The following is a 27,998-nucleotide window of genomic DNA, read 5'->3' as shown; positions in this document are numbered from 1 at the left end:
ATTCATCAGCCAACATTGCTGCTTCTTGCAGAGTTTTAACTTTTCGTTCGTTTAAGTAAGTAGCAATACTATATGGCACACGGTTTTTTATTTGCTCTAGTACTACTAAATCTGACAGTTCCTGAAAAGTTCCAACATCTGACGCAGAACACCATCGAGTAAACTGTACCACCAGATCACGGACAAAATCAACATGAGTCTGGTGCTCCCTTCTTTCCCAATTTCTAAAACGTTGCCGATATGCTTCGGGGACCAACTCATATGCACGCAACACTATAGTTTTAACTGTCGCATAGATCTTACTGTCTGCTACAGTCAAAGAAGCATAAGCCTCTTGTGCCTTTCCTGTGAGGACACACTGCAACAACAAAGTGCACTCCTCATCAGACCACTTTCTTGCATTTGCCACCCGCTCAAACAAAGAAAAAAACAGGTCCGGATCCTTTTCTGTGAACTGGGGAAGCAGTTGCCGGTTAGATCCCACATTAAATGTACTTTCTTCCTGACCAGTGACCCCGGAGGACATTTTCCCCTCAATTATCTGCTTCAATTTAATGGTTTCCATCTCTAATTGTGATTGGGCTTTAATTCTTTCCATTATTTCCTCATGTTCCATACTCCTTCCCTCATGTTCCAATTTAAGAGTTAACAACTCCTTTTGCTGTTCAAAGGTCAAAGCTACAGGGGTCACTGTAGCTGAAATGACAGGTTTATCTATATCAAACAAAACTTCCCTGTCCATCAATGTGTCTCTCAACAATACTCTCACATCTTCCTTCAAACGTTTATCAGTCACCTCAATCTCAAAGTGCTCAGCAATTTTTTGCAGGTGTTCCTTTGTACACTGGTTCAATAAATCCATTGAAGGAGTGTGTATAAAGTCTTTTACAATGGACGCCATATCTAAAGCACGAATCACTACTTATATAGAAAACAAACAGAAAACATGGTGAGCAAGACTTTCCGAGTGCCAATCCCTAACCATATACAATGATATTTGTATTTTTGAGCAACCCTGGTTCCCTACCAATATCACTACTCTGAACCTAACGGTCTTCTTTCTTTACCCTCGACAGAGACCGAAGTCTCCACCTTACAGACTCCATTTCAAAACAAAAAAGGAAAAATAATAAATTTAGTGGACTGTTGGAAGTACTGATACAGTACAGCTGGTCCACTCGGCGCCTACCTAACCAGGGCTACTCACTACCACTTTTAAACAGATTAAATAGCACTCAAAAAGTCATACTCACCACACGCTGCATGTCCACAGAGGAGAGGATTCACCACACTGCCAGCCATCACAAAACTGCAAAACTAAAGGTCAATTTGAAGAAAATAACCAATTTAACATTCAACATTTCCAATTTGCACCTGAATCTCTCCCAATCCAAGACATATTCAATTAATTTCAGCAAACAAATAGTTTCCAGGTTACTCACCACACTGGCAACCAGTCCACCCTATATCACTCCCACTAGGGCCCAATGTAGGGAGTGAAAAATATGAACATGCTGAATTTTTTTTTCTTTTTCTTACAAACAATTCCAGGGTCCAAATTGTTTTTCTTTTTTGACGAGCCCCCACTTGTTACGAACTGGCTCAAGCTTGCAACAAGAATAGGGAGACACAGGCACAATTTAAGAAATAACAAAGAATTTATTGTCAGTAATATAAAGGAGCAGCCAATATATATGAGTATCAGTGTGTCAGCAGTGTGTGGATGATGTATGTGCAGCATGAATGTGTAGGTGTAAAAGCAAAGAAAAGCAACCAAAACAAATGAACCAAAAGTAACAGCCAAATGACCAAAGAACCAAATAATCAACAAACAGCAACCAGACAAACAAAGAACCAAAAACAAATGGGGAGTTCGCCAGAGATCAGAGGCAGCCTCTCTCTGATATCCTGCCTGGGACACACCGGCCCAGGTGTGCACCAATTAGCTGACGAGCCTTCCCCAGCTCTGCTCTGCACAGCCAGAGCAGAGGAAGATAACACAGTGTGGGGGAGGGTCGTCACAACAGCCTGATAAACGTCTCAACGTGAAAAAACATCCTGAGCCGCCCTGCCAGACCGAGCATATCCGGTACTATGGAGGAGGTCAAACGTTTTTCTGCCATCATCATAAAAGCAAATATTTATTTAAATTGCACGTTCCAACTCTGTGAGATTTTTAACTCAATCAGCGCCAGACCCGAGGATAGTCGGGTTATCTCGCCATGCGTTGAGCGCCAGGACCCCCGAAAGAGTATAGTCGGGTTTTCATCGTTATTTCTTTTATTCAATATTTTACAGACCTCGGGTTACCACAGGGAATCATCCTGAGATCGCTAAAGTGCAATACCGGCCGCATTCTGCTGGGTGGCAGTATCGAGCACCCTTTGAAACCTTGTATCTTACTCTGTGTTACGTTCAAATCCCTCCGGGCGCAGTTTTCTGGGTCAGGCGAGTCGAGCCGTTCGCCCGATCGGATTGAGAAGCGTCAAATGTCCCCGATGCATGTGTTGTGGTGGATTATGTTGGCGACACGATGGACACCAATACTTGGAATCGCGATCAGACAATTGGAATATTCTTTTTGGGGTACCTCCTAGTGAAGGTAAGGACTATCTGACATCAAACCTGTTTTGATCCAACCATGATTTCACATCGATCGCAACGTGTGTGTGTAACGTTACTCCACAACATATGCCGTTGGTGGCGATCAAAGCATTAAAAAACGACCCCCCCCCCCCTTTCATGCATTCATGATGAAACATAATACCTATTATATACATTTGATTTGGAAATAGTAGCGTGTGCAGGCGAGAAACGCCAACGCTTTTAGTGCAATTCACGTATTGCTGCATATCACCGTTTTCTGGGATTAACCAGGATCACTCTAAAACTATTTATATTCACCACAGTATAACACGCGAACGTATGGATGAAAACATTTATTCTTTTTCACATATTGAACGATACTGTAGATAGTTGATGTCAAACCATAGTATTGTATCCATAGCTATAATATAGATATAGCCCTGCAAACACAGCCACTTATTCCTATCTCTTAGAGCGTTGGCGTGGTAGGAACAAAAGATGCTCAAGTCCGTGGCGTCCAAAGCGTTAAAGCAAACTACAAAAAAAGGCTCATATCCAAAAAGCAGTAGATAAATAGGTCTATATACATGTATGTATGCATTTGGTTATGTGGGTAGGTCTGTAGGCAGGTGGGTGGGTGGTTATGTATTATTATGTACACAGTATGCATGTATGTACTTTGTATATGTTTGTATTTACACATCTTTTGAATGTATTACTGGTATTTTTTAAATAATATGTATATTTTTTTATGTTTTGATTTTACAAAACAGGGGAAGTTCTCTATAAGCCTCTAGGCTTCTAAACTTCTCCTACACAATATGGTTATGTATTTATTTTTTGTTTAACTCTTTGTGTTAATAAATCTAATAAAAAATAAATAAATAAAAAAACACCCCACTTAATGGATCATGGAAGTGGCCCTCCAAGAGGATTGCAAATAGCACCTTGAGCACGCTCGTGCCTCGACTCACGTGCTTTGCTGAATTCCAAATACTTGACAGAACCCAAAAGTCCCAAACGTAAAGAATAATCTGATTTCACATGGTTTTAGTCAAGAGGGGCAACATTTGGATTAGGGCTGGGCGATATGACCAAAAACGTTATCGCGATAAAATTATAAAATTATTTTCATATAATTCGATATCGATAATTATCGTCGATATAATGTCTGTCAAGTTTAATTAACTTCTTATGCTGCTGCGAATGTCTCAAGTCGAGTTGATGTCGTCATCAGTCCGCGCACGTTAGCAGTTAGCCGACAAGCGTAGTATCTCATGACAATAAATATGACACTAAAATACTCTCTTCCGCCACAATATATTGAAACGAACTGTATACCCCACACTACTATAAACGTGGCCTCAGAATTCACGCCACACACATACTCGGCACGTAAATATATAAAACATCGCCGTGCAAGCTAATTAGCCTAGCAAGCCTTGAATATCTAAGCGGTGTATTCCATGACAATGTGCTAAATATGACACTAAAATACTCTCTTCCGCCACAATATATTGAAACAACGTCCACTGTATACCCCCACTACTATAAACGTGGCCTCAGAATTCACGCCACACACATACTCGGCACGTAAATATATAAAACATCGCTGTGCAAGCTAATTAGCCTAGCAAGCCTTGTTGTTGAGTGAGTCCTACCTCCTTCCGGGTCTACTTCGCTCTCGGCCATCTCCTTCACTGATTGGTTGTTAGCTGTTGTGCGTAAGCACGTCATCACGTAACGTTGGTTGTTGTTAGTGAGTGTGCTGAGCCGAGGCTGAACGGAGCCAAGCTTGGAAAATCGATATATCGAAACTTTGCGACCACGTTTCATGTTTATTTCGAGGAAATAATTTATCGCGATAGTTATCGTTATCGTTTTATCGCCCAGCCCTAATTTGGATGCAAAAACCTTGTTCTCAGCTCCTATTAGCCATTTGAATGAAAAAAGCTGATGCCATTTTGACAGGCATTTCTCCAACCAATCATCAACCAACAACCGCCATGGTGTGTGCACAGGGGTGGGCTACAATGTGAGCGGTTGTTTGTTCTACCAATTGAAAGTATGGTTTGAGGAGAGTGGCTGAAATCTTTGGGCCAAAACTGCGTTCTGAATAGCAGTGGGCAGAGCTCCCATTGGGCCTCATGCATGAAGCGATATAATAATAATAATAATAATAATAACTTTATTTGTATAGCACTTTTCATACAGAGGTTGCAGTTCAAAGTGCTTCACAACAGCAAAAAATACAGGCATAAGCGAGCATAAAAAGATAGACAGGTAGAATCACAGTGTTTCACATTAGGATCTAGCATCCCAATAGGCTCTCCGCTTACAGTTTTCAGTAACACAAATAGTAAAAATAGTTTAAAAAAAATTATCAAATAGAACGGACATAAAAAATACAGGCATGAGCGAGCATAGCAAGATATGGCAAATCACAGTGTTTCACATTAGGATCTAGCATCCTAATAGGCTCTCTATTCAGTAATACTCCTGTAATTCATGAACAAATAATCACAGTGTTTCACATTTGGATCTAGCAAATAATAAGAATAAAATGATTCAGTTTAAAAATAGTCATAAATAATCAGTGTTTCACATTTGGATCTAGCAAATAATAAGAATAGTTTAAAATGATTCAGTTTAAAAATAGTCATCAGTAAGAAGTAAAAAGTGCAATAACCGACACATGAATTTGATAGGCAGTGTAAAAGAGTAGGCAGGGTAAGAATAAATACAAGTTGTGTCAGGATATCCCTGATGTTTCCTCTTGCCACTAGGTGGTAGCAGATATCTATCAGTGAAATGCCTGAGCAAAGAGATAGGTTTTAAGCTATCTACAGATTTCGTTCTTAACTAGCATTTCCTTACTTTGTTCTTACCTGGGATTCAGCAAAGTTTTCTTATTGTTGCTTTTTTCTCAGGCAAGAACAAATTATAAGAGTGGTCGAGAGCACTCTTACCGAAATAAGAAACTCTTACCAAAAATAAAATAAAAAAGCATACCATTGGTTAATTGCCCAAATACGACTTTAAAAATACAGAACTTTTCAATAATAATAATAATTATTATTATAACTTATTGCGTGCGTTCTGTCTGAAATGGATTATATATTACTGTTAGAACAGTTATGCTCTGGCCACCCAGGCCGCCTGTAGCTGTTCCGCAACCGTTCCTATTTCCGGGGTAGGCCTGATTGGCCCCGACAGGCACGTGACCCGCCGCGGCCACGCCCCGCGGCAGCCGCGGCAGCCGCGGCAACGAGGCTGCTGTGGTTCACCTCACCGCCGCTTTCCGCCTTCAACGCCGCCCGCAGCATTAGGAAGGAGTTCGCGGCACCTTTCACATCGCAGTCATCAGTCATAATAATATCATCAGTCATCTCTAATAATATTAATCACTGTTCAATGTACTAATATACAATACGGCTCACTTTTCCCACTTCAATGACAGAGCCGCTGTTTAATAATATTGTCGCGGCGGAGCTCCGTTGCGGCAGCATTATGTAGCAGTAATCCCCCCTTTTTTACCATCGACAAACTAGCTCAATTGGTAACGCTGCTTGGCTGTGGATCCTATGGTCCGTTTGTAACAAGTTCGATTCCCTTAAGCTTTTTTTTTCTTTTTTTTTAACGTGCATTGCACTATAGCGTATTGTATATTGTATGTTCTGCACTGCAACGCATACACCTTACTGTAAATTGTACCATACAATATACAATATACAATACGCAAAAAAAAAAAAAAAAAAAAAACTTAAGGGAATCGAACTTGTCACAAACGGATGATAGGATCTACAGCCAAGCAGCGTCACCAATTGAGCTAGTTTGTCGATGGTAAAAATGGGGGGATTACTGCTACATAATGCTGCCGCGACGGAGCTCCGGTGGGAAAAGTGAGCCGTATTGTATATTAGTACATTGAACAGTGATTAATATTATTAGAGATGACTGATGATATTATTATGACTGATGACTGCTATGTGAAAGGCGGCGCGAACTCCTTCCTAATGCTGCGGGCGGCGTTGAAGGCGGAAAGCGGCGGTGAGGTGAACCACAGCAGCCTCGTTGCCGCGGCTGCCGCGGGGCGTGGCCGCGGCGGGTCACGTGCCTGTCGGGGCCAATCAGGCCTACCCCGGAAATAGGAACGGTTGCGGAACAGCTACAGGCGCCCAGGCCATTGATTGATTGAAGATTTTTTTAACAGATTGCAGAATGGGTACAATACAGTACAGCTCAATACACATAATTGTTAACACATTCCCTGCCACGGTTATATCCATCAATGTAGGCTCACTGCCACCACTCTAAGCCTATGGAGATGTTCACCTTCTTTGCAGGGCTATAACTTTTTAAATTGTATTGCTAAATTGACATTACTATGGCCCATTCAACATCGATTATCTATCGTTCAGGATGTAGGAACGTTATACTTTTTCATTCATAGATTCTTCCAAAAATACCTTCTAGAATATAAGTATGTTTTTATCGTTTTCTGCAGTAATTCATAGAACGTGAGTTATAGGCATAAACGCATATATAGATGATCAACCTGCGTTTATTCCCGATACACGCTATATTAAAGAATTCAACTGTATATGATCCCATACGTTATGATTCATCATGCACGGATGAAAGGGGGGGGGGGGTCGTTTATAATTCCGTGATCGTCAGTAAATGCTTTATGTAGTATGGGTGATATATTGATCAGATCGGTTTGCAGTGAAAAGAATAAACAATCAAGCTGAAAGTAACGTTACTGTCCTCTTACTGTTCGCCGATGAGACTGGAGGAAAAAGATCCCACTTATTTGACGTCGATCTACTAGATCCATTTCCGGTTTGTATGGCGCAATAAACGCCCAAATCATATCGATTATTGAGTTATGGCAGCGATCCATATGCACGCCAGTGTTTGTCTGCAGTCCCGCAACGATATGTGACTGCCGGACGGATTTCCCAGATGCACCGATGGCCACTTCCGGTTGTAACTCGCCAGATCATCCACCAGGTGGCGGTATTGAGGCGTTGCACTATTGTGCAGGGTCCCACTGTATCACCAGAGGCTGGGTGGCGGAATTATGAATGCCATGGCGAAAAAATTTAATATTATCTCAATATCGCTGTACAGCGTGGTTTTGCAGAATTCGCATGGCCGGCAAACACGATGTACAACAGGATTGGCGGTGGATGTGTTAAGGGGATGCAGACCAGAGAAAGTATTTCGTCTTGTTTACATCAGTGTCCCCCATTTTCAATTCATAATGACATTTATGACATACACAACATACAGATATATATCATGACATTTATGACATGACATACAGATATGCAGTACTGTATACGTACCATAGAACGCATATTTAGAGATCGTCTATATCAGTGGTTCCCAAACTTCTGTTTTATGCGGACCACTAGATTGTTATCAAGAACATTTGCGGACCACCTCGTATGCAAACAGTAAAACATAAATAAATAAACAACTGACTTAAACCCAGTAATACACGAGACCCTCTTCTTGGACCAAGTAAGGTTTCGTCGATAATCCAATGTACGGTTACCCCCACCCCGCCTACCCATCCCCCCCACCCCACCCCACCTACCCCCCCCCCCCCCCCCCCCACCTCCTCCAATGTACAGTTTCTTTGTCAAATGTATATACTCTATTTTTTTTTTTTACTCTTTTTGTATCACAAACAGTACTGTATTTGTAAATCTGGTATGTCATAAATGTATAGATGTAGCAGTACTGTCTATCTATGTAATGTATGTCATATGTTATGATGAATTGAAAATGGGGGACCCTGATGTAAACGAGACGAAAGTCTTTCTCTGGTCTGCATCCCCTTAACAATTGTGTGTATTGAGCTGTACTGTATTGTACCCATTCTGCAATCTGTTAATACAATTTTAAATCAATCAATCAATCAATCAATCAAAACCCGCGTTGCGGGCACTGCATTTCGTTCTCAGAATGGATTTGACTCGAGAGAGATCATCAGCAGGCTATATATGCGGAGATATTCAGACTCTAGATCTATTTGCAGAGCCAGATGAGATGAGGCAACCTGTGCGATTGGCTCTTGACAACGCACAGTCGTTCAGTATATTGACAAAGCCTACAGTACTTTGCTGGAACGATTCATTTTGCACGTACGTGTGTATGCGTGCACTGCGGGAGGCCAGAAGCGCGCAACTAGCCAACTACTATTATACTACTATATTAATACAGTCTATTCCATTATAGCTATAGGTGCCGTATGATGACAATACATTTGATTCCTATCTAATTCTGATCCATGCAAAGCGCTCCAGTGCTGCCTTGAATATGGCCGGGGGATCCGCTCTATACAATGCAGTCCCACGGCTCTCGTATTATAATGAGCCCGCGAAGCGTGTCTCTGTATGCAAATGACTTGCGCGAGAACGCACATCCAGTTTAGAATGAGTGGAATTCACCATTCAAAAAACCTGGGTAAGAACAGATTTGGACTTTAAGAACGGTTTGATGAATGTGGCGGTGGCTTTTCTTATTGTTCTCTTAACAGACAGGTAAGCAAGAATATAAGAAAAATAATAAGAGAGTATTGTTGAATGAGGCCCATTGTGATTACATTACGGCAGAACGTTTGACCTCCCTACCGGTACCTACACCGCTCTATAAGGTACAAAATATCTCTAACTCATGATCTGTATTTCATATATTATTTCACATTTCTGTACCACAGGCCCGGGAAGAGTATGATGATGCATTGAGCTCTGGCCAGCAGGCCTTTCTATTGGAGGAGAGTGAGGAGAGCCCAGATATTTTCTCTCTGAGTGTGGGCGCTCTGCCACCAGGAGAGAGCGCCTCCATCAGGCTGGAGTACGTCACTGAGCTGGCTGTGCAGGCTGATGGCAGCCTGAGGTTCTGTCTGCCTGCCGTGCTCAACCCCCGCTACCAGCCTCAGGGTAGGACATGATGTTTTCCACTGGTTCTCAGGTTGTTTTTGGTAGTGGCTCACTGGCCTGGGGAAAAAATAATAATGTTACGTAACGAATTTCTTTATGTTTACTACTGGTTACTAAGGCTATATATTATTAGGGATGGGGAAATATATCAAAATTCAATATAGTGCTATCTCTATACAGAAACGGGACAATACTTATCGTGGAGCAGAAAAACGTATCTCTATATCAGCTGCGTTTTATTCTTCTGTAGTAGTGACCATAATCTGGATTACTAGCCTATTGCTTTTACAAGCTCTCTGTCACCCGTTGATAGACTTTTAGTTTACACCTTAATTTAAGCCATTGCTAGGAAAATGTATGGCTTAGGAAATGAGGAATTCTGTAGTTGACATTGAAGTTTTGTTATACTGTATTGTTGTTGTATCGATTCATGCAGCTGATGTTTGCCTTTCAAAACGTTAACATTAATCTGTCACAGTATCTGGAGAGTATATTTTGCATGGCTAAGTAGGCCAAGTTTAGATTGTTTAGATTTACCAGCCATAATGGGATGAGATGATTGGTACCAAGTTTACCTCTACACTGCCAGTATGAAGTTGGCTTCAATGCACATGCTAACATTAGCACATTGTATGTGGAGTAACGTTAGCTAGCATGGAAATTGACCATGCAAATGATGGTTGTTGGATAGTTTCAGTGTTGACATTGTAACTGCAATCCTAATGGATTAACCACATTCCCAACTTGACTGGTGTTCTCCTCAGGTGGTGAACGTGGCACAGGAAGTGTGGTCAGTGTCCAGGTGGCTTCTGTGCCAGCGAGTCTCGTCCCCTACAGTCTCTCCATCACTGCTCATGTGTCCTCTCCTCGGCCCGTCTCTAAAGTAGAGTCCAAGTGTCCCCTGGACCCTCTCCAGTACCTCAACGCAGAGCAAACCCAGGCCACGGTACTGTGTGTGTGTGTATGTGTGTATTTGCATGTGCATGTGGTGGATGCTTGAGTCACAAGAGCGGGAATATTAACAGTGGTGGGAGAAATACCCCAAAAGTAGAAATACATTGAAAGAATATTAAAAGTAGGAATACCTTGATGGAACATTAAAAGTAGAAAGTACCTAGGGCGGTTAGGTGGCGTAGCGGCGATTGCGTTCGTCACCAACCCCGGAGCTGTGAGCTTCGCCTGTTCGAATCCAGCTCACAGCTCCGGGGTTGTCACCAGTTTGGCTGGCCGTTCACACTAATACAATTGGCTGTATTAGAGGGTGGGAGAAGCTGGCGGGGTGGGTCCGGGTCGTTGTAAACAGCGACTCCTACAGTTCGGTCGGGGCGCCTGCTAAGCGCGGATAGGACCTGAGTGGGATAGTGTGATCCTTCCACACGCTACGCCCTCTCAGGGAGGATCCGCGCTGCCAGGTGAAAAGAAGCGGTTGATTGGCTGGACGTGTGTCGGAGGAAGCACGTGATAGCCTCCACTCTCCCAGATGATCTGACTGTGGGGGGTAAGTGCGCAGCGACCAGGAAGGGGATTGGGAATTGGCATACGACTAACATTGGGATGGGAGAAAATCGGAGGAAAATGGAGGGGGGAAAAAGATTAAAAAAAAAATAAAAAAAAGTAGAAATACCTTGAGAGAATATTGGAATTAGAAATATCTTGATAGAATATACAGTAGGAATACATTGATAGTATACTAAAAGTAGAAATACCTTGAAATAATATCTTGAAGAAATACCTTGATGGAATATTAAAAGTAGGAATACCTGCGGCTGGGTGGCGCAGCGGTCTAAGCGCTTGTCACCAACGCAAGAGACACTGGTATCAAATCCGGCTGTCAGCGTTGCCTCCGGCTTGGCCGGCCGTTATACTGGCTCAATTGGCAGAGTCAGCGGGAGGGAAGCTGGTGGGTGGTAATCTGGTCGTTGTAAACAGCTACTCCTACAGGTCGGTCAGGGCGCCTGCAGAGCGCGGAAGGGAGATGGTGAGGGTAGTGTGAGCCTCCCACACGTTACACCCCTTCCTGACAGGCAGCGACGCGAGCGAGCGTGATTGCGAAAATGATTAAAACGTTTCAATCAGAGTATCCCGATCTGCCGCGAGCAACAGCGAACTGAGCGGCGATGTCGTTCCCCCCTCAAATATTCGCTCGCTGTGTCTCTAGTTGAGCGATTACGTGGCCGAGTCCCGCCCCTAAACACTTTTTATTGGTCAAGAATCGCAGGCTGCTTTGCTCCCGTGTGCTTCCAGGTACACACACACTCGGACATGCGCCGCCTCATATCAGGACAGTGATTTCGTCTCCAGTTCGCTCGCTCGCTGCCTGTCAGGAACCGGTGTTACACCTCACCAATGAGAGTCCGCGCTGGCAGGTGAAAAGAAGTGTCTGGCTGACTCCGCATGTATCGATGGGGACATGTGATAGTATCTATCAACCCTCCCTAGACCGACCAGTGGGGGCACATGTGAGCAACAACCAGGAAGGGGAGGGGGGAATTGGCATGACGACTAAATTGGGATGAAAGAAAAACACAGAAAAACAGGAAGAGATGGGAAAAGCAGGGCATACACACATTAGGAGATGTTTTCAACAAACAGGGTTTTTGTAGTTATGAGGAAATACACAAAAAAATGTATCTCACCAGTTCCACATATTATTTTTACGCACAGTTATTGTTATGTTTGAAGGCTTACGGTGTCCCATTAAGGATACCAATTGTACACCACAGATACCACAAATTCTTCTATGAAAGAGAGACATCGAGATGTTTTGTATCAGATTTTTATCATCAATTACTAACGTCCTCGTATGAAATCCTCCACCTAGACTCAGTCTGGAGGAGGGATATACCAGACCTGGAAATAGCCTGGGCAAATGTTTGACTTGCGTCACGGAACCCGGACCATCAACAAATCAATCTTAAGTATATTCATAGGACATACTTGACTCCTATAAGACTGAACAGAATGGGTCTTAAACAAGACTCCAAATGCTCCTTATGTACAAATGGGGATGAGGGTACATTTATGCACATGTACTGGGACTGCCCACCAGTTAAGATATTCTGGAAAGAAGTGACCCAGCAATTATCAAATCTCTTAACTCTGAATATACCTGTACACCCCTCTGTATTACTGCTGAATGATGTTTTTGAGTGTGCAGTACCTATACAGCTAAAGAGATTAGTTTTATCTGGTATCACAGCGGCTAAAAAGCTGATAGCATCACGATGGTTTCAACCGGAAAAAATGTGCCGGAAGGTCTGGATTCTTACATATCTCGATGTGATTTATCTAGAAATATCTACAGCAAGAATTTTGGGTCTCAGTGAATCCAAAATTACAATGTGGTTAGAAGTGGTGGAGAGAATAAAAGCTAGCATATAATTGTAGTGCCTGGTTAGGAGCGAATGATAATGGATGGATTATCCAAGGGGGGGCCCGGGGGGGGGGGGGGGGGGAGCGAGCGAGAGCATATGTGTGTAGGGTATTAGATAGCAAGTATTAGGTGTATATCTTGTATAATACATTTATTTAAATGGTGATTTCATTGGATGTGCACTGTTAATTAATGCTTGTATATCTAATTTTATGTTGTTTTGTTTATGTTTATGTGTTTGTTTAAAAAAAAAATATATATATATATATATATTAAAAAAAAAACAGGAAGAGAAAAAGTGGATAAAAAAGTAGGAATACCTTGAAATAATATTAAAAGTAGGAATACCTTGATAGAACATTAAAAGTAGAAATACCTTGAGAGAATAACTTGGAAGTAGAAATATCTTGAAGAAATACCGTGATAGAATATTAAAAGTAAAAATACCTTGATAGAATATTAAAAGTAGAAATACCTTGAAATAATATTAAAAGTAGAAATACCTTCATAGAATAAAAGTAAAAATACTGTAATTGAATAATTAAATAAATTATACTAAAGTAAAAGTGTGTTACTCTCGACCCTTGAAAACAAAACAAAGCCCCTAAAACTTCACTCCTTTATTTATTTAATGTTATTAATTTCTCTTGAATGCAGGTGAGTCTGGCAGCAGGACACAAGTTTGACAGGGATGTGGAGCTGTTGATTTATTACAAAGATGCCCATCAACCCATGGTGGTAGTGGAGGCAGGAAATACCTCTGCTAACCCAGGTGAGTGTAGAAAATCATTAAGTGGTTTCTGTAAGATAAGACATTTTGCTCAATAGTTTTCATATTCCAAACAAAAAATGCTGAGGCTCAAGAAAAAGTCTTCACAGCCCACTCAATCTTTTGCACGTTTAGTTTTTTTTCAAGATTTTGAGTAAGATTTACTCACCACCATGTGACCTTCACAGATGCTCATTTGAAAGTTTTAAGTTTGGCTTGATGCTAGAGGAAAGGTCATAGGTCATCATGAATGTTCTCAGCAAAAGATTACGATTTAAACTATTGCAGTTATCACATTCACACAAAAGGATCTGTGGTTGGATTGAATCCATATTTAAAAGAAATATTAATAAATAAAATAAATTACATTTGAGGTTTGAACAAAATCTGCCTTTTTTATGTTAGAATTTCTTGAATTTCTTTTTCATTTCGATGGAATAGTACCTAGTTTATATAGATCTCAGACAAAAATCCCTGATTAAGTGCATTTAGAAATACTTTAAAAGAAGAAAATGCAAGATGTCGAGGGGGTGGAGGCTTTATTGAGTCACTGTGCAGTACAGTACATACAGTGCATGCATAAGTAGTTTGATTTGTAACTTAAAGATCCATTGAAACTGCATTTACAGCATCATGCGCTGCCGCAATTTGATGCATTTCCAAATGCAGCAGACCTTTGGGGTCGGGAGGTCGATTTGATCATCCTAATTCAGCGGTTCTCAACCTTTTTTGTGTCAAGGACCCCCATAATTGTTAAACATTAGGCCATGGACCCCCAGGGAACAAACTTAACTTTTTGACTTACCAGCCATTTGGCTGGTAGATTTTAAAAACGACCAGCCGGGCAGATTTTTTACCAGCCAAAAATCCAATTGGTATTTATATTGTAACGTTTGGCCACTTTAAATCATTGAACAGAGAGAGAGAGAGGTAGATAGATAGGATAGATAGATAGAGAGAGAAGGCAGGCCTGAATACCTACCTGTTCAAAAAGGCCTTTGACTGTTAGCTTTTTATTTTAATTTTATCGCGCTTTTGTTTTTAAATTGTCTGTTTATACTATGTTTTTAATTAACTATGTTCTATTTTTATCTTATTTTTATTCTGTCTTTTATTTTATTTGTTTTACTAATAACTATTTTATTTCTATTTTTTTAACTGTTTTAATCATGTAGTGTAGCACTTTGGGATCCCAGTGAACAAAAAGTGCATTACAAATCCAATCTATTATTATTAACATTATGTGTGGCTGCCGCCCTGGCGGACATCTGTGCTCTACTGAGTGCACCTTTCTAGTCTAGAGAGAGAGCGCTGATTCTCCGTAGCTGAGCAGGGTTGCATTTTGTCAACACAAGTTGGAACCCTGGAGGAAGCGATATAAGGAAACGAATTGCCAATAAAGTTATCTTTGAACTTGTTGCAGGGAATATGCCTCCACATATTTGGTCAAATCAAATGCGAAATAGTAAAATATCAGAGCACAATCAAAAACGCGATTGCAGGGTTTTCTTGTAGGCTAAAGAACGGGTGAAGTAACAGGTGATGTGCGTCTCATGTTACAAACTTGACCTCCTGAGCAGAGCGCATCTCATTTACATTTAAAGGTTCATTGTTTGTAAACATTAGAACGGACACGTGACACACACACACACACACACACACACACACACACACACACACACACACACACACACACACACACACACACACACACACACACACACACACACACACACACAGTTTCAACTCTCCACCGCCGCATCATATAGACGCCGAGCACAGCCGACATGGCTCTGATTACCTGCCGGCCGAGGTAGTTGCAGTGTATTTTGTTAGCCGACAGGTGGCGGGCATACCTTAAATTCTAGACGCCAAACAATAAATCTACAAGCCAATGGCGCTGGGCGTGTAGTTATTTTGTACCCTAGACCCCTATTTGATCAGGCTTTGTCTCAGGGACCCCTAACTGATTAGATGTTTGTTGTTGGATATGACTATGTCCAGAATTCTATATTCTTATATGTTCCCATTGGCCTAACCTCTTGTGAATCAAATGGTGAAATTAAACTACCGGTATTCTATCATTTGGAATGACCTCAAAGACCCCTAGGAGTCCACAAACCCCACGTTGAGAGCCTAAAGTCCCCACACATTGGATCTGGAGGAGCACGGTTCAAAATAGTGAACATTTTGTTTTGGTCTTCACCCTCAAGTGCAGAGTGACATCACTCCAGGATTACTGTAGGTACCTCACTCTTGGCTGTGTGGCCAAGTTCAGCTCCAACTCCATAGTGAAGTTTGCGGACGACACAGTGGTGGTGGGGCTGATCTCTGACAACAACGAGAAGGCCTACCGGGAGGAGGTTGATGTACTGGTACGCTGGTGTCAGGACAACAGCCTGCTCCAGAACATTGGTAAAACCAAGGAGCTGATCGTGGATTTTAGGGGAACACGGCAGGGGACACACACACCACTGGATAAACGGGGCTACCATGGACAGGGTGAGCAGCTTCAAGTACCTGGGGGTCCACATCTCAGAAGACCTGACATGGACAACACAGATAGACTCAGTCGTAAAGAAGGCGAAGCAGCGCCTCTACCACCTGAGACAGTTAACACTTTCAGTTGCAAGGAAATCTCGTTAGTTCATGCCAACCGTTGAGAAATCTCGTAGTTTAATCGCTATTAGCGATTTCCATTCATATTTCATCAATCTAGCCTCACGTTACCAGTGGGGATCTGTCTGAGCTCGAACAGGGAAAATTCCGGCCCCTATCGTCTCTCCGGATGGTACTGCACCCCATTGGATTGGATTGAATGAAACGCATGGGGAAAAAAGAGCCCGGAATCCACATTTTACTTGTCAGACAAGTAACCGGAGACGATCCCAGTCATTGCCCACCATCAAAACAGCGTGGATTATGTCTTTTGACCACCCAGCGTTGGATCAATAAACGCGATCGATATTTGGAATGGCGATCAGGAATTGGAATAATCTTTTTGGAGAACATCTGATCTGAGGTAAGGAATCTACAGTATTTGACCAGTATTGGGATAATCAGAGCTGTTTTCACCTATATATCAACGTGTCCCCTATGTGTGTATGTGGATGTGAGTGTGTGTAGCTGATCAGGAAATAAGATAATGGATTTTTCAGCCAGCTTCTATAGCGTGCATAAGTACACATATACTATCGATAATCTAGCGTTTATTTGAAAACTATTCATAAATAGGCAACGTGTTTTGTGTATTACAGTAAAGCGCGATTATCTATTTTTTTTCTGAGTGTTTAAAAAAACTAGCGTTTTTCAAAATAGTATAAAACAGAAATGAACCGATTTAAAAAAATAAAAATAAAAAATCCGTTTCGACAATGTTGACTGCAAACAAGTCATTGATAAGTGACGGTCGTATTAGACACATAGCCATAATTTAAGATAGAGTTTATGCATTCACAAATGTGAGAGCTCTGTCATTGAATAGAGCGGTGGCATTCAACAGGGTAAATAGGACACAGAGGCTGGCACAGAAAGTGTTAAGGAATTTCAGAGTATCGGGGAAGATACTCCAGTCCTTCTACTCCGGAGCTGTAGAGAGCATCTTGACTGGAAACATCACTGCCTGGTATGGAAACAGCAAGGCACAGGACAAGAAGGCCCTACAAAGAGTGGTGCGCTCAGCTGAGCGTACTACGGGTATTGCACTACCACCCCTGCAGGTCTTATATAACAAGTGGTGCAAATCCAGAGCCTGCAGAATAATGAAAGACCCCCACCACCCCAACAACAGCCTGTTCAAGCTGCTGCGGTCAGGCAAACGCCTGCGCACACCAGCAACTAGGACAGAGAGAATTCGGCTCAGCTTCTTCCCCCAGGCCATCAGAGTCTTGAACACTGAACTCTCCACACACAAGCACACATGAGCACACATACAACACACACACTGTATACGCTCACACACTAACAGTCACTTGAGCATGAACACTCACACACATGCTGCACACGCTCACACTCAACGGTCACTTACACAATGAAAAGGTCACTTTAAAAAATAAAAAAGAACGGGAGTGGTTCTTGTGTATAGTAAATAGATGGATATAGCAAGATAGCATAAGGATATATAGTATAACTGTAGATTGTATAGTAGTGTACAGAAGACCCAGTGCCTCATCCGTAGCTAACATTGTATTGCACTATCGCAGGACCTTAGCATGTCTTTTACCATGCTTTTGTAAACGTTATGTACATTATACCTGTTATGTCTTATTCTTATTACTTGTATTATTGCACAAATGTCTTATTCTTATTCCTTTTTTATTACTTGTATTATTGCACAATCACTGCAGGCATGACCTCCCACATTTCACTGTATGCCGTGACAAATAAAACTCTTGACTTGACTTGACTTGACTTGACTTGAGGTACTTTTTCTCCAGGGAGAGAAAACAATGGATTAGACAAAAATAAAAAGGCAAATCTTTTTTGGCACATTGTGATAAGTAGATGAGGACTAGGCGCAGACAAAATGGATAAAATGAACACATTTGTTTGTCCTCTCTGTCTCTCTCTCTTTTTCTCTCTGTTTCTCTCTCTCTCTGTTTCTCCCTCTCTCTCTCATCTTTCCTCACTCCCCCCCCCTCTCTTTCCCGTGCTTGCCGTCTTCCCAGGCTCTCTGATGGGTGATCCAGCAGTCATGTTGAGCCTGTACCCAGAGTTCCCCTCAGCTGTGATGTCATCCATGACATCTTGTGGGGAGTTCTTGTTTGTGGTGGACCGCTCTGGCAGCATGGATTATCCTATGGACCGCAGCACCGCCAACGGGCAGGATCGCATCAGCAGTGCCCGGGTACTACAGTGTTATTTTTATCCTTCCCAGTTTCATTTGGAACGGAGTGGTTGTTTGACTTGTATAGAGTGTTTTCACATTTTAACATGAATATCTCCATTTGAGTTAAAGGAACATTCCAACATTATGGGAAATGTGCTTACAATTTCCTCCAGAGTCAGACAAGAAGATAAATACAAATGCCATCTGTGTGTTCAGTAGAAAGCTATCCAGCTGCAAGCTAGGTTAGCTTAGCACAAATTAATGGAAGCGGATACAGACCAGCTAGCCTAGCTGTTGGTTAAAAACACCTCTCCCGGAGTTTTAAGTTAGGCTAGTGGTGGTCTGTATCCACTTCCATTTATTTGTGCTAAGCTAGGCTAGTTTGCAGACAGATTGCTTTATACTGAACGCACAAAGAGGACATTGGTATCTATCTTCTTGTCCGACTCTGGAGAAGATGGTAAGTGCATTTCCCATGATGTTGGCGTGTTCCTTTAACACATTCACGGCCATTGGAATTCCCCATCTAGCTATAGCTGGGCCAGCTTTCCATTACACACTTTCACTGTGCGTCACGTTGTTTGTAGAGCTAAATCTATATTTTATATTATAGCTATGGATACAATATCATGGTCATTTGACAGTAAGAACCTTCCGTTCAAGATGCAAAAAAAAATAAAAATGTCCATCCATACGTTCCCGTTTTATACCGTGGTGAATATGAGTTTTATTTCGGAATGACCGAGGCTAATTCCTGTGAGGCTATTTATAAGCCGCAACGTGTATTATACCAAATCCATTGGCGTTTTGTCCCTACACACACTACAATAAAAAAATCAAATGCATATGATTATTATGTTTCATCATGAATGCATGAAAGGGGGGGGGGGGTCATTTCTGATTAATTGATTGCCAATAACGGCATTCGTTATTACCACAACATACGCTGATCAGGGAGATGGCTATGAAAATCTTGCACGATCAAGCTGAAATTGACGTCAAATTGTTCTTACCTGTGGCCGGTGGGATTCCAAAAAGAATATTGCAATTATTTGATTGCCATCTGGTAGATCGTATGTCCATTTGGTCGACGACATAACCCACCACAGCATAATGAATCGGGGGTCCCGAAAACTATTCAATGCGATCGGGTGAAGCCCTAGGTTCAGGTTAGTAGAAAAGAGCGCCCGGAGCGTTTTTCAGTGTGGCACCCGGTCTGGAACAGGGGTTACTGCATTCTTGATACAGCGCTACTAGCAGGATCTGGCCGGTACTACACATTCGGAGTGCCGGTATGCCTTTTACAGGCAAAATACAGCTCCCTGACATTGAATAGGGTATTAAAATCGAATAAAAGGGAAAACGATATACGTTTTTGGCGTCAACCGCTGGCTCCCAATAACTTATATATATATATACGTGGTTGGCCGGGAAAGTGTTAAGGCTGGTTCATACCGGAGACGGTGCACACTCGGTTCTAGGGCTACTTGCCAATGTGGCTACTTGCAGAAGCTTTCTTTTCTGCCTCTGTTGTATTTATTTCTACCAAACTGAACCAAAAAAATTATTCTTGTTTATAACCATGTTCGAGCCAATCAGCAATACCCGCTGAAACACGTGACTGAGTTTCCCCCTACCTGCGCAAGATGCTGCGTTAAAAAAGTTCAACAGGGTTCTATGGAGAAACTATGGCACTCCACTGAATAAAAGTTGTTTCAAACGAAAACGGCTGGATGTAATTTAGCCAAATCAGCATGGTTGTGACTGTGAGTGAGTCTTTCACCTTTTACATATGCTAGCTTTAGCATGGATTGATCATTTACATCACTAGCATTGCTAACCAATGTAAATATATTGTAGTCTGCCCCATTGTTCTGACCAGGATTACCTTCCTTTTTACCTGATGCACGTGTTCACACCGGCTCTGACGTGGACGAGAAACCAGTCTATAGGACTTTGAATCATGGTGGGATTAATTCAGTAAATTTGTGTGTCCCTGTCCTTCCTGGTAGGACACACTGGTGCTGCTGCTGAAGAGCTTACCGATGGGCTGCTACTTCAACATCTATGGATTTGGAAACAACTACAACTCCATTTTCCCGTGAGTCATTCTCACCTGTTTGTGAGGCGTGTTTGATTCCAGAAATATTAAAGAGTCAAGTCAAGTAATTTACAGTCAAAGCATAAAATCAATGTCCTATAAAATATACAAAAAGGCACAACAGGACAGGACAGTACATTAAAAAAATATGACAAGCGGATAGGGGAGCACAAGAAGAGATACAAGAGGGAGGGGGCAGGATAAAATTGCATGGGAGTGTGTGGGTTAGGGTGTGGGAGAATCAGGATTAATCGAAGGCTAGGGAATAAAAGTGGGTTTTTAAACGGGCCTTAAATGTCTCCAGCGTAGGGGCAGATCTCCAGGGGAAGCTGGTTCCATAGTTTGGAGGCTACGGCCTTGAAGGAGCGATCGCCTCTCTTTTTTAGTCTGGTGCGGGGGGGGGGGGGAACCAGCTGAGCCTGGTTGGAGGATCTTGGGGTGCTTTCTCACTCACTCTTCGGGGTCGAATCAGCGGCGGGTCGAACCAGAAAAGGGTGTGTCTGTCTGAGTGAGAACACTCCCCCCTGTCCCCGCCCCCCGCTGATTTGTCCCCGGGGGCGCTGAACCTGGACCGGTGAAATAGGTGGTTTCGGGTGCAGGGAAGCGCATGGTGCGCGCGCGCCCACGCTCAGGCTACCTGAGTTCTGGGAGTCGACTCCGGCTGCATGGTTTGCTATTGTGGAGGCAAACTTCAACAAGAGCAACGTGCATGACGACGATGACCGGTACAACCACACGGTGGCAGTGTTGGGCAGCTCCACCGCAGCTAGAGTGGTAGGTTTTTTGTCTGATCCCCCGGCGACAAACAAATATGAGCGCCTCAAGACCCTACTGCTAGATACTTTTGAACTGTCCGCTGCAGAGAGGGTGCGCTGCCTATTTGCTATGTCGGAATTGGGAGACGAGAGACCTTCTGCGCGCATGGAGAGGATGCTGAATTTGCTGGGGAGCGAAGACCCCATGATCCTCTTTACGGAGCTGTTCATGCGCACGCTGCCAGCACAAGTGAGGATGGCACTGGCCAACACCAACATCGTGGCCCCCCGCGCCCTGGCCAGGGAGGCGGACCGCTTTGTTTTGGCCATGCCTCAGCGGTCCACTGACCTGCTCGCTCCCGCGACCGCCCCGCCACCGGACCGTCGCAGGAGAGCGAGGGAGGACGCCAGACCTTCTGGCCAGCACGGTAACATGCTTCTTCCATGCCACGTTTGGCGCCAAGGCCAGACGGTGCCGCTCGCCCTGCACCTTCGGACCTACGGGAAATGGTGGGGCCGGCGCTCAGTAGTGGCCCTGAGCGCTGGTGTCACCAACAGGCTGCTCTTCATCCGAGACACCGCCTCTGGTCGCAGTTTCCTTTGTGACACGGGTGCCCAGTGGAGCACCTGCATTCCGGCAGAGAGGTCGGATGTGGCAAGGGAGGAGCGCGGTCCGTGTGCTTCGGAGGATAATGTTTTTCGTGGGATTTTGTCGTTGCGGCTGTCACATTCCCCCTCCTTGGCGTGGATTTTCTGTGCGCCCACAACCTGCTAGTGGACGTGGGGAACAAGCGCCTGGTCAACTCACAGACTTTCGCTTCCTTTGCATGTACGCAGCGGGAGGCTGTTTACGGCGGGTGGTCCAATACACTCGCCGAAAGTGACCAGTACCTTCGGCTACTCGCTGAGTTCCCCGACCTGGGCAAGCCCACTTTTTCCGCGCCCACGGTGAAACACTGGGTGGAGCACCACATTGAGACCAGTGGGCCTCCCCTCTACGCCAGGGCCAGACGCCTCAACCCGGAGAAGCTGGCCGTCGCCAGGGCGGAGTTTGCGCACATGGAGCAGGTGGGCATCGTTCGGCGCTCGAACAGCCCCTGGGCGTCTCCCCTGCACATCGTCCCTAAGTCAGACGGTGGGTGGCGCCCATGTGGGGACTACCGCCGCCTCAACCACGCGTCCAAGCCTGACCGCTACCCGGTCCCGCATGTCCTGGACTTTGCGGCGAACCTGGCAGGCAATCGCTTCTTCTCAAAAGTGGACCTGGTACGGGGGTACCATCAGGTACCGGTGCACCCCGAGGACGTCCCCAAGACGCCCGTCGTCACGCCCTTTGGGCTTTTCGAGTTCCTGAGAATGCCGTTCGGCCTGAAGAACGCGGCGCAGACCTTCCAACGCCTCATGCACTCGGTGCTCCGGGACCTGCCATTCCTCTTCGTCTACTTGGACGACATCCTCGTAGCGAGCGCCACAGAGGAGGAGCACCTGTCCCACCTCCGAACCCTGTTCTCATGGCTCAGCCAGCATGGGCTGATCGTCAACCCGGCGAAGTGTGAGTTCGGGCGGGGCGCCATCGACTTCCTCGGGCACCGGGTCTCCGCAGAGGGGGTGACCCCCCCTCCCCTCGAAGGTGGAAGCGGTCGCCGCATTTTCGCGCCCCCGCACAGTCAGCAAGCTCAAGGGGTTCATCGGGATGGTGACCTTTTATTATCGCTTCCTCCGCCACATCGCTCACATCCTGCGGCCACTGTATGACGCCCAAAAGGGCAAGACGCTGAAGCAGCCGGTGGACTGGACGGCGGAGCGGGTCAAGGCTTTTCAAGACACTAAGGAGGCCCTGGCCCGCGCGGCCATGTTGGCCCACCCCTCGCCCTCTGCGCCCACCGCTCTCACCACGGACGCCTCTGACTTTGCTGTGGGAGCGGTGTACGAGCAGTGGGTTGGGGACGCCTGGCAGCCGCTTGCCTTCTTCAGCCGCCAGCTGTCGCCCAGGGAACAGAGGTACAGCACGTTCGACAGGGAGCTCCTCTGGCTGTGGCTTGCTGTCAGGCACTTCCGTTTCTTGCTGGAGGGACGCGAGTTTACGGCCTACGTGGACCATAAGCCGCTCACGCACGCCATGTCCAAGGCGGCAGAGCCGTGGTCCGACCGCCAGCAGCGCCAGCTTGCCTACGTGTCCGAGTTCACCACGGACATCCAGCACGTTGCTGGGAAGTCCAAACAGGTGGCAGATTGTCTCTCCAGGACGGTGGTCGGTGCGGTGCAGCTGGGTTTGGACTACGTCAGCATGGCTGCGGACCAGGCCGCCGATCCTGCCGTCCAAGCGCTCAAGTCGTCGGACACTGGACTGCGCCTGGAGGAGGTAGTGTTCGTGACGCGGGGGTTACGCTCTTGTGCGACGTCTCCATGGGTCAGCCGCGGCCGGTAGTCCCCGCCAACTGGAGACGCCCTGCCTTCGAGGCCATACACGGCTTGTCTCACCCTGGCAGGAAGCCGTCCTCATGACTGGTGTCGGAGAAGTTTGTGTGGCAAGGGCTCAAGAGGGATGTGAGAGCCTGGGTCGACACGTGCACCGCCTGCCAGCGTGCCAAGGTGCATCGGCACATCAAGGCCCCCCTGGAAAAGTTCTCCGTGCCCGAGCGGAGGTTCGACCATGTCAACGTGGACCTGGTGGGACCGCTGCCGGATACAACTACCTTTTCACCATGGTGGACAGGACGACTCGCTGGCCGGAGGCGGTCCCGCTCTCCTCAACGACGGCCCCCGACCTGGCCCGGGCGTTCATCGCGGTGTGGGTCTCCCGCTACGGCACCCCGGCTGATCTCTCCTCTGACCGTGGCTCACAGTTCACTTCGGAACTGTGGGCGGCGGTGGCGGAGAGTGGTCAAGCTCCACCGTACGACCGCCTACCATCCGCAGGCAAATGGGCTCTGCAAGCGTTTTCATCGCTCCATGAAGGCCGCCCTTCGAGCCAGCCTCACGGACGGCGACTGGCTGGACAAGCTCCCGTGGGTCATGCTGGGGCTCAGGACCGCGCCAAAGGAGGACCTCCAGTGGTCGTCGGCCGAGCTGGTTTTTGGACAGCCGCTACGGGGCCCCGTGACTTTATTCCCAGGTCGACAGAGCCCTGGTCTGCCGCTGCTCAGCGTGCCTCGCTGCTGGACAGCGCCAGGAATTTCGTCCCGGTCCCGACTACGCAGCATGGGGTCCCTACGTCGAGGATGCCCCCGGAGCTGCACTTGGCGAGGTTCGTGTTCATCCGTCACCATGGCCACAGGACTCCGCTACGCCCTCCTTACGACGGACCCTTCCGCGTCATTGAGGCCAGGGCCAAGAACTTTGTGGTCGACGTGGGGGGTAGGCCTGAGTGTGTGTCCGTGGATCGCCTCAAGGCGGCACACTTGGACCTTGAACTGCCCCTGGACTTGGCCCTGCCGCCGGTCCTACCTCCCCTGCCACGCCAGGGCCATTCCCCCCTGCGACCCCTCAGACCCCCCGCCGCTCGTGAGTATCTGGTCACTGACCCCCATCCTGCTCGGCAGGAGGATGTGACGGACGCTGTCACACCCTCTCCCGCACCTCCTGACTTTACCTACAGTCGTAGGGGCCGGGCCATACGCCCTCCTCACCGTGAGGATTTCGTATATTGAGGTGTAGTGACTACAGTATTGGTTCGTGTTCTCCTCTGACTGTTTTGTAGTGGGAGGGAACGAATGATCTGGCGCCGCGGCCAGAGGGGACATCTATTGCGGTTGCACTCGCTGTTATTCATTCATTACTGTGCTAGCGATTCATGTGCTCTTGTGTTCTTGTTTACTGACGTGGCTTTGTACAATAAACAAGCATTACGTTACCTCCGTTTATTCCTCTTTCCTCCTGCACTACAAAGCCACATTACAAAAGGCAATTTTGTTTGCCATGCTATGTCTTAGGGCTGTCTTAAATACTTCGAAGCTTCGAAGCTTCGTTTGATGGCACAAGCTTCGAACATTAAAAAAAAATCGAAGTTTAAATTTTTTTTTCTCCAAAAACAAATCATTTTTTTTTTTTTTTTTTTTGTGTGTGTGTGTGTATGTGTGTGTGTGTGCATGGGGCCATTGAGTGGGGCCGGGGGACAAATACACTGGAGTAAAGTAACCCAGCTCAGCACTGCCCAAATTATACTATTGCCTGTTTGAAGGATATCATCCTCAAACACATATACACCACCTACACGCCTATTCTCAGTCCTTGCCCCACAATGGTGGAATGAACTACCCACCCCAGTTACGACAGCCGAATCCCGTCCAATCTTTTGCCGTCGACTAAAGACGCACTTCTTCAACCATTATCTTAAAAAAAAAAGAAAAAAAAATCTAACCCTAACTAACCTTACTGTCATGCACTTGTCCTAATAAACTAACCTACACTGTAACACGCAACACTTTGATGAATATTGTTACTCAGCTGATAGAGTTGTATCCTTCCTGATGACCTGTCGTACAGAACTTGTAAGTCGCTTTGGATAAAAGCGTCAGCTAAATGACTAAATGTAAATGTGAATGTAAATGCCTTGTAGAATTCCACACATAAGAAAGAAAGATACTGGGATGAATAAACAAAATAAGAAATGAAATTTAGAAATGCATGCAATACATAAATAAATATGAATCTCCATATATGAAATAGAACATTTAGATAAGGTGCTACTGAGATGTTTTGGTGAGTTCTTTGTTTTTTTGTGGAAGTAGCCCTTCTTAAAAATGCATGTACATTCACTGATAATTGGTCTGTAGTGGAGTCTACAAGGTCTACATTGCTGTGCAATTCTGTGCATAGTTTAGTCTACACAGGCCATATTTCAAATAATCAAAATCTTACTTCATTCATTTTAAACATTCTTGATTTGGGGGATTGGTAGTTCCCATGAAATCTGAAGTTGTTCAAACGACAACAGCGATCCACCTTGAATTAAATCACACAGCCGTGTTGGCTGTGTCACAGTCACAAAAGGGGCTACTTAATTCATTAATCCAATCCACTTTATTTATAGAGCACATTTAAAAACAACAACGTTTACCAAAGTGCTGTACAAGTCCCACAACATAAGATAAAAAAAAATTAAAAATCGAAGCTCGGCCCCGAAGCTTCGATTGCCAAAAAAAAAATCGAAGGTCAGCCCTACTATGTCTATACATTGGTTTCTTGTTCGAATGCATTTATTTCTATTAGACCAGTGGTGCCCAACCAGTCGGCCATGGTCGACCAGTAGATCAATGACATGCAATGTAATTGCCACGAGCGATGGGATGTTAGCTGCTGAACAGGCTAAGCTAACTAGCGTTAGTTGTTAGCTTAGCGTTTAGCTGCTAGCCACATTGCTATACTGTTATACTGGCATATTCCATTCACGTTAGCATGTAAGCTAACAAAACGGCGCTGATTAGACTAAACTCCGCTTTTGGTGTTCAATTGTGTTGATGTTAGTTTTGTTTCATCAACAAATGAGAGGCAGAACACACAGTGAATGTACCCGTTTTGTTTATTGCACATTCTTTGCTGAAAAATAAGTGCTACAGTGGCTATACTAGACTAGTAATAGGCTAAGCTAACTAGCGTTAGCCGTTAGCTTAGCGTTAGCCCTGGGACACGCTCAAAAGCGGACTCTACAACACCATCCATTAGTGAGAAAAGGGGGTGGGTTATATTGACGAGGCTTGACAACAGAGGTTCAAATATAACTTCATATTTATTGGTTATTTGTTAATTTAATATCGGCATCCAGTCTCCACTCTTCCTGTGTTTACATTTTCGAGCGTGACATCATCGCCTACGGCAAGCTTACAAGATCAAAACGCAAACCGTAAACAGAACCCGGAGCGAACCAAGACTGAAGTGTGTACACAAACTAGAGGGGGGAGAGGGGGGGGGGGGTTTCGCACTCTGACCCGGAATGAGGACGGTACGGAATGGAACGGACCCCAATAGTGAGTGAGAAAGGCCACTTAGTGGAACCTAGCTGCAGAGTGCTGGACCATTTTGAGGCGGGACATGGCTGCCTGACTAATGCCGGTGTAGAGGGCATTGCAGTAGTCAAGGCGTGATGTGATGAATGCATTGACTACTGTTTCCAGGTCGACGGGTGAAAGGATTGTTTTTATTTGACTGATGTTGCGTAGTTGGAAGAAGCATGACTTGACTACAGCATTTACCTGCCGGTCGAATTTGAGCTCTGGGTCAAAGATTACACCCAGGCTCTTGACGTGGGGTTTGAGGTGGGTGGAGAGTTGTCCTAGGCTGTTGGAGAGTGTTTTGGTGGAAGAGGGGGGGCCAAAGAGTTTATTCTGATTCCATATTAGTGGGAATAGACTGAGTTGATTCCAAGAGTCGATTACAGACCTTTTCTATTTTTTTATATATACCGGTAGATATATATATATATATATATATATATTTGTTGCTACCAAAAAGCTGTTCCAAGCTGTTTTAAGGTTGTAAGTATAGGAGGCCCTTTGCCTCTCCATTGGGGCACTGAGTATGCCCTGAATGCATCTTATGTTATGTCTAATGCTAGAGTGAAAATTATGATTATCATATGAAACTAGAGATCACAAGGAATCTGTTTTGCTAGCTTACCTGGAAAGGAGCTAA

General features: G+C 44.9%; 1 protein-coding gene across 8 annotated transcripts in view; it reads left to right on the top strand.

The window, feature by feature from the left end:
* Positions 1 to 27,998, top strand: part of LOC311232811 (von Willebrand factor A domain-containing protein 5A-like) — a 152,016-nt gene that overhangs the window by 28,187 nt on the left and 95,831 nt on the right. For all 8 annotated transcript variants that reach the window (XM_084319621.1, XM_084319620.1, XM_084319617.1 and 5 more), the window contains 5 exons: positions 9,320 to 9,542; positions 10,307 to 10,488; positions 13,573 to 13,687; positions 18,352 to 18,530; positions 20,525 to 20,613. In XM_084319621.1, the coding sequence (XP_084175747.1) occupies positions 9,320 to 9,542; positions 10,307 to 10,488; positions 13,573 to 13,687; positions 18,352 to 18,530; positions 20,525 to 20,613 (788 nt within the window). The remainder of the gene's footprint in view (positions 1 to 9,319; positions 9,543 to 10,306; positions 10,489 to 13,572; positions 13,688 to 18,351; positions 18,531 to 20,524; positions 20,614 to 27,998) is intronic.

The sequence above is a fragment of the Notolepis coatsorum genome (assembly GCF_963971535.1).
Source record: "Notolepis coatsorum genome assembly, chromosome: 1".
Taxonomy (NCBI): domain Eukaryota; kingdom Metazoa; phylum Chordata; class Actinopteri; order Aulopiformes; family Paralepididae; genus Notolepis; species Notolepis coatsorum.
This window is presented reverse-complemented; position numbering and strand designations above follow the sequence as displayed.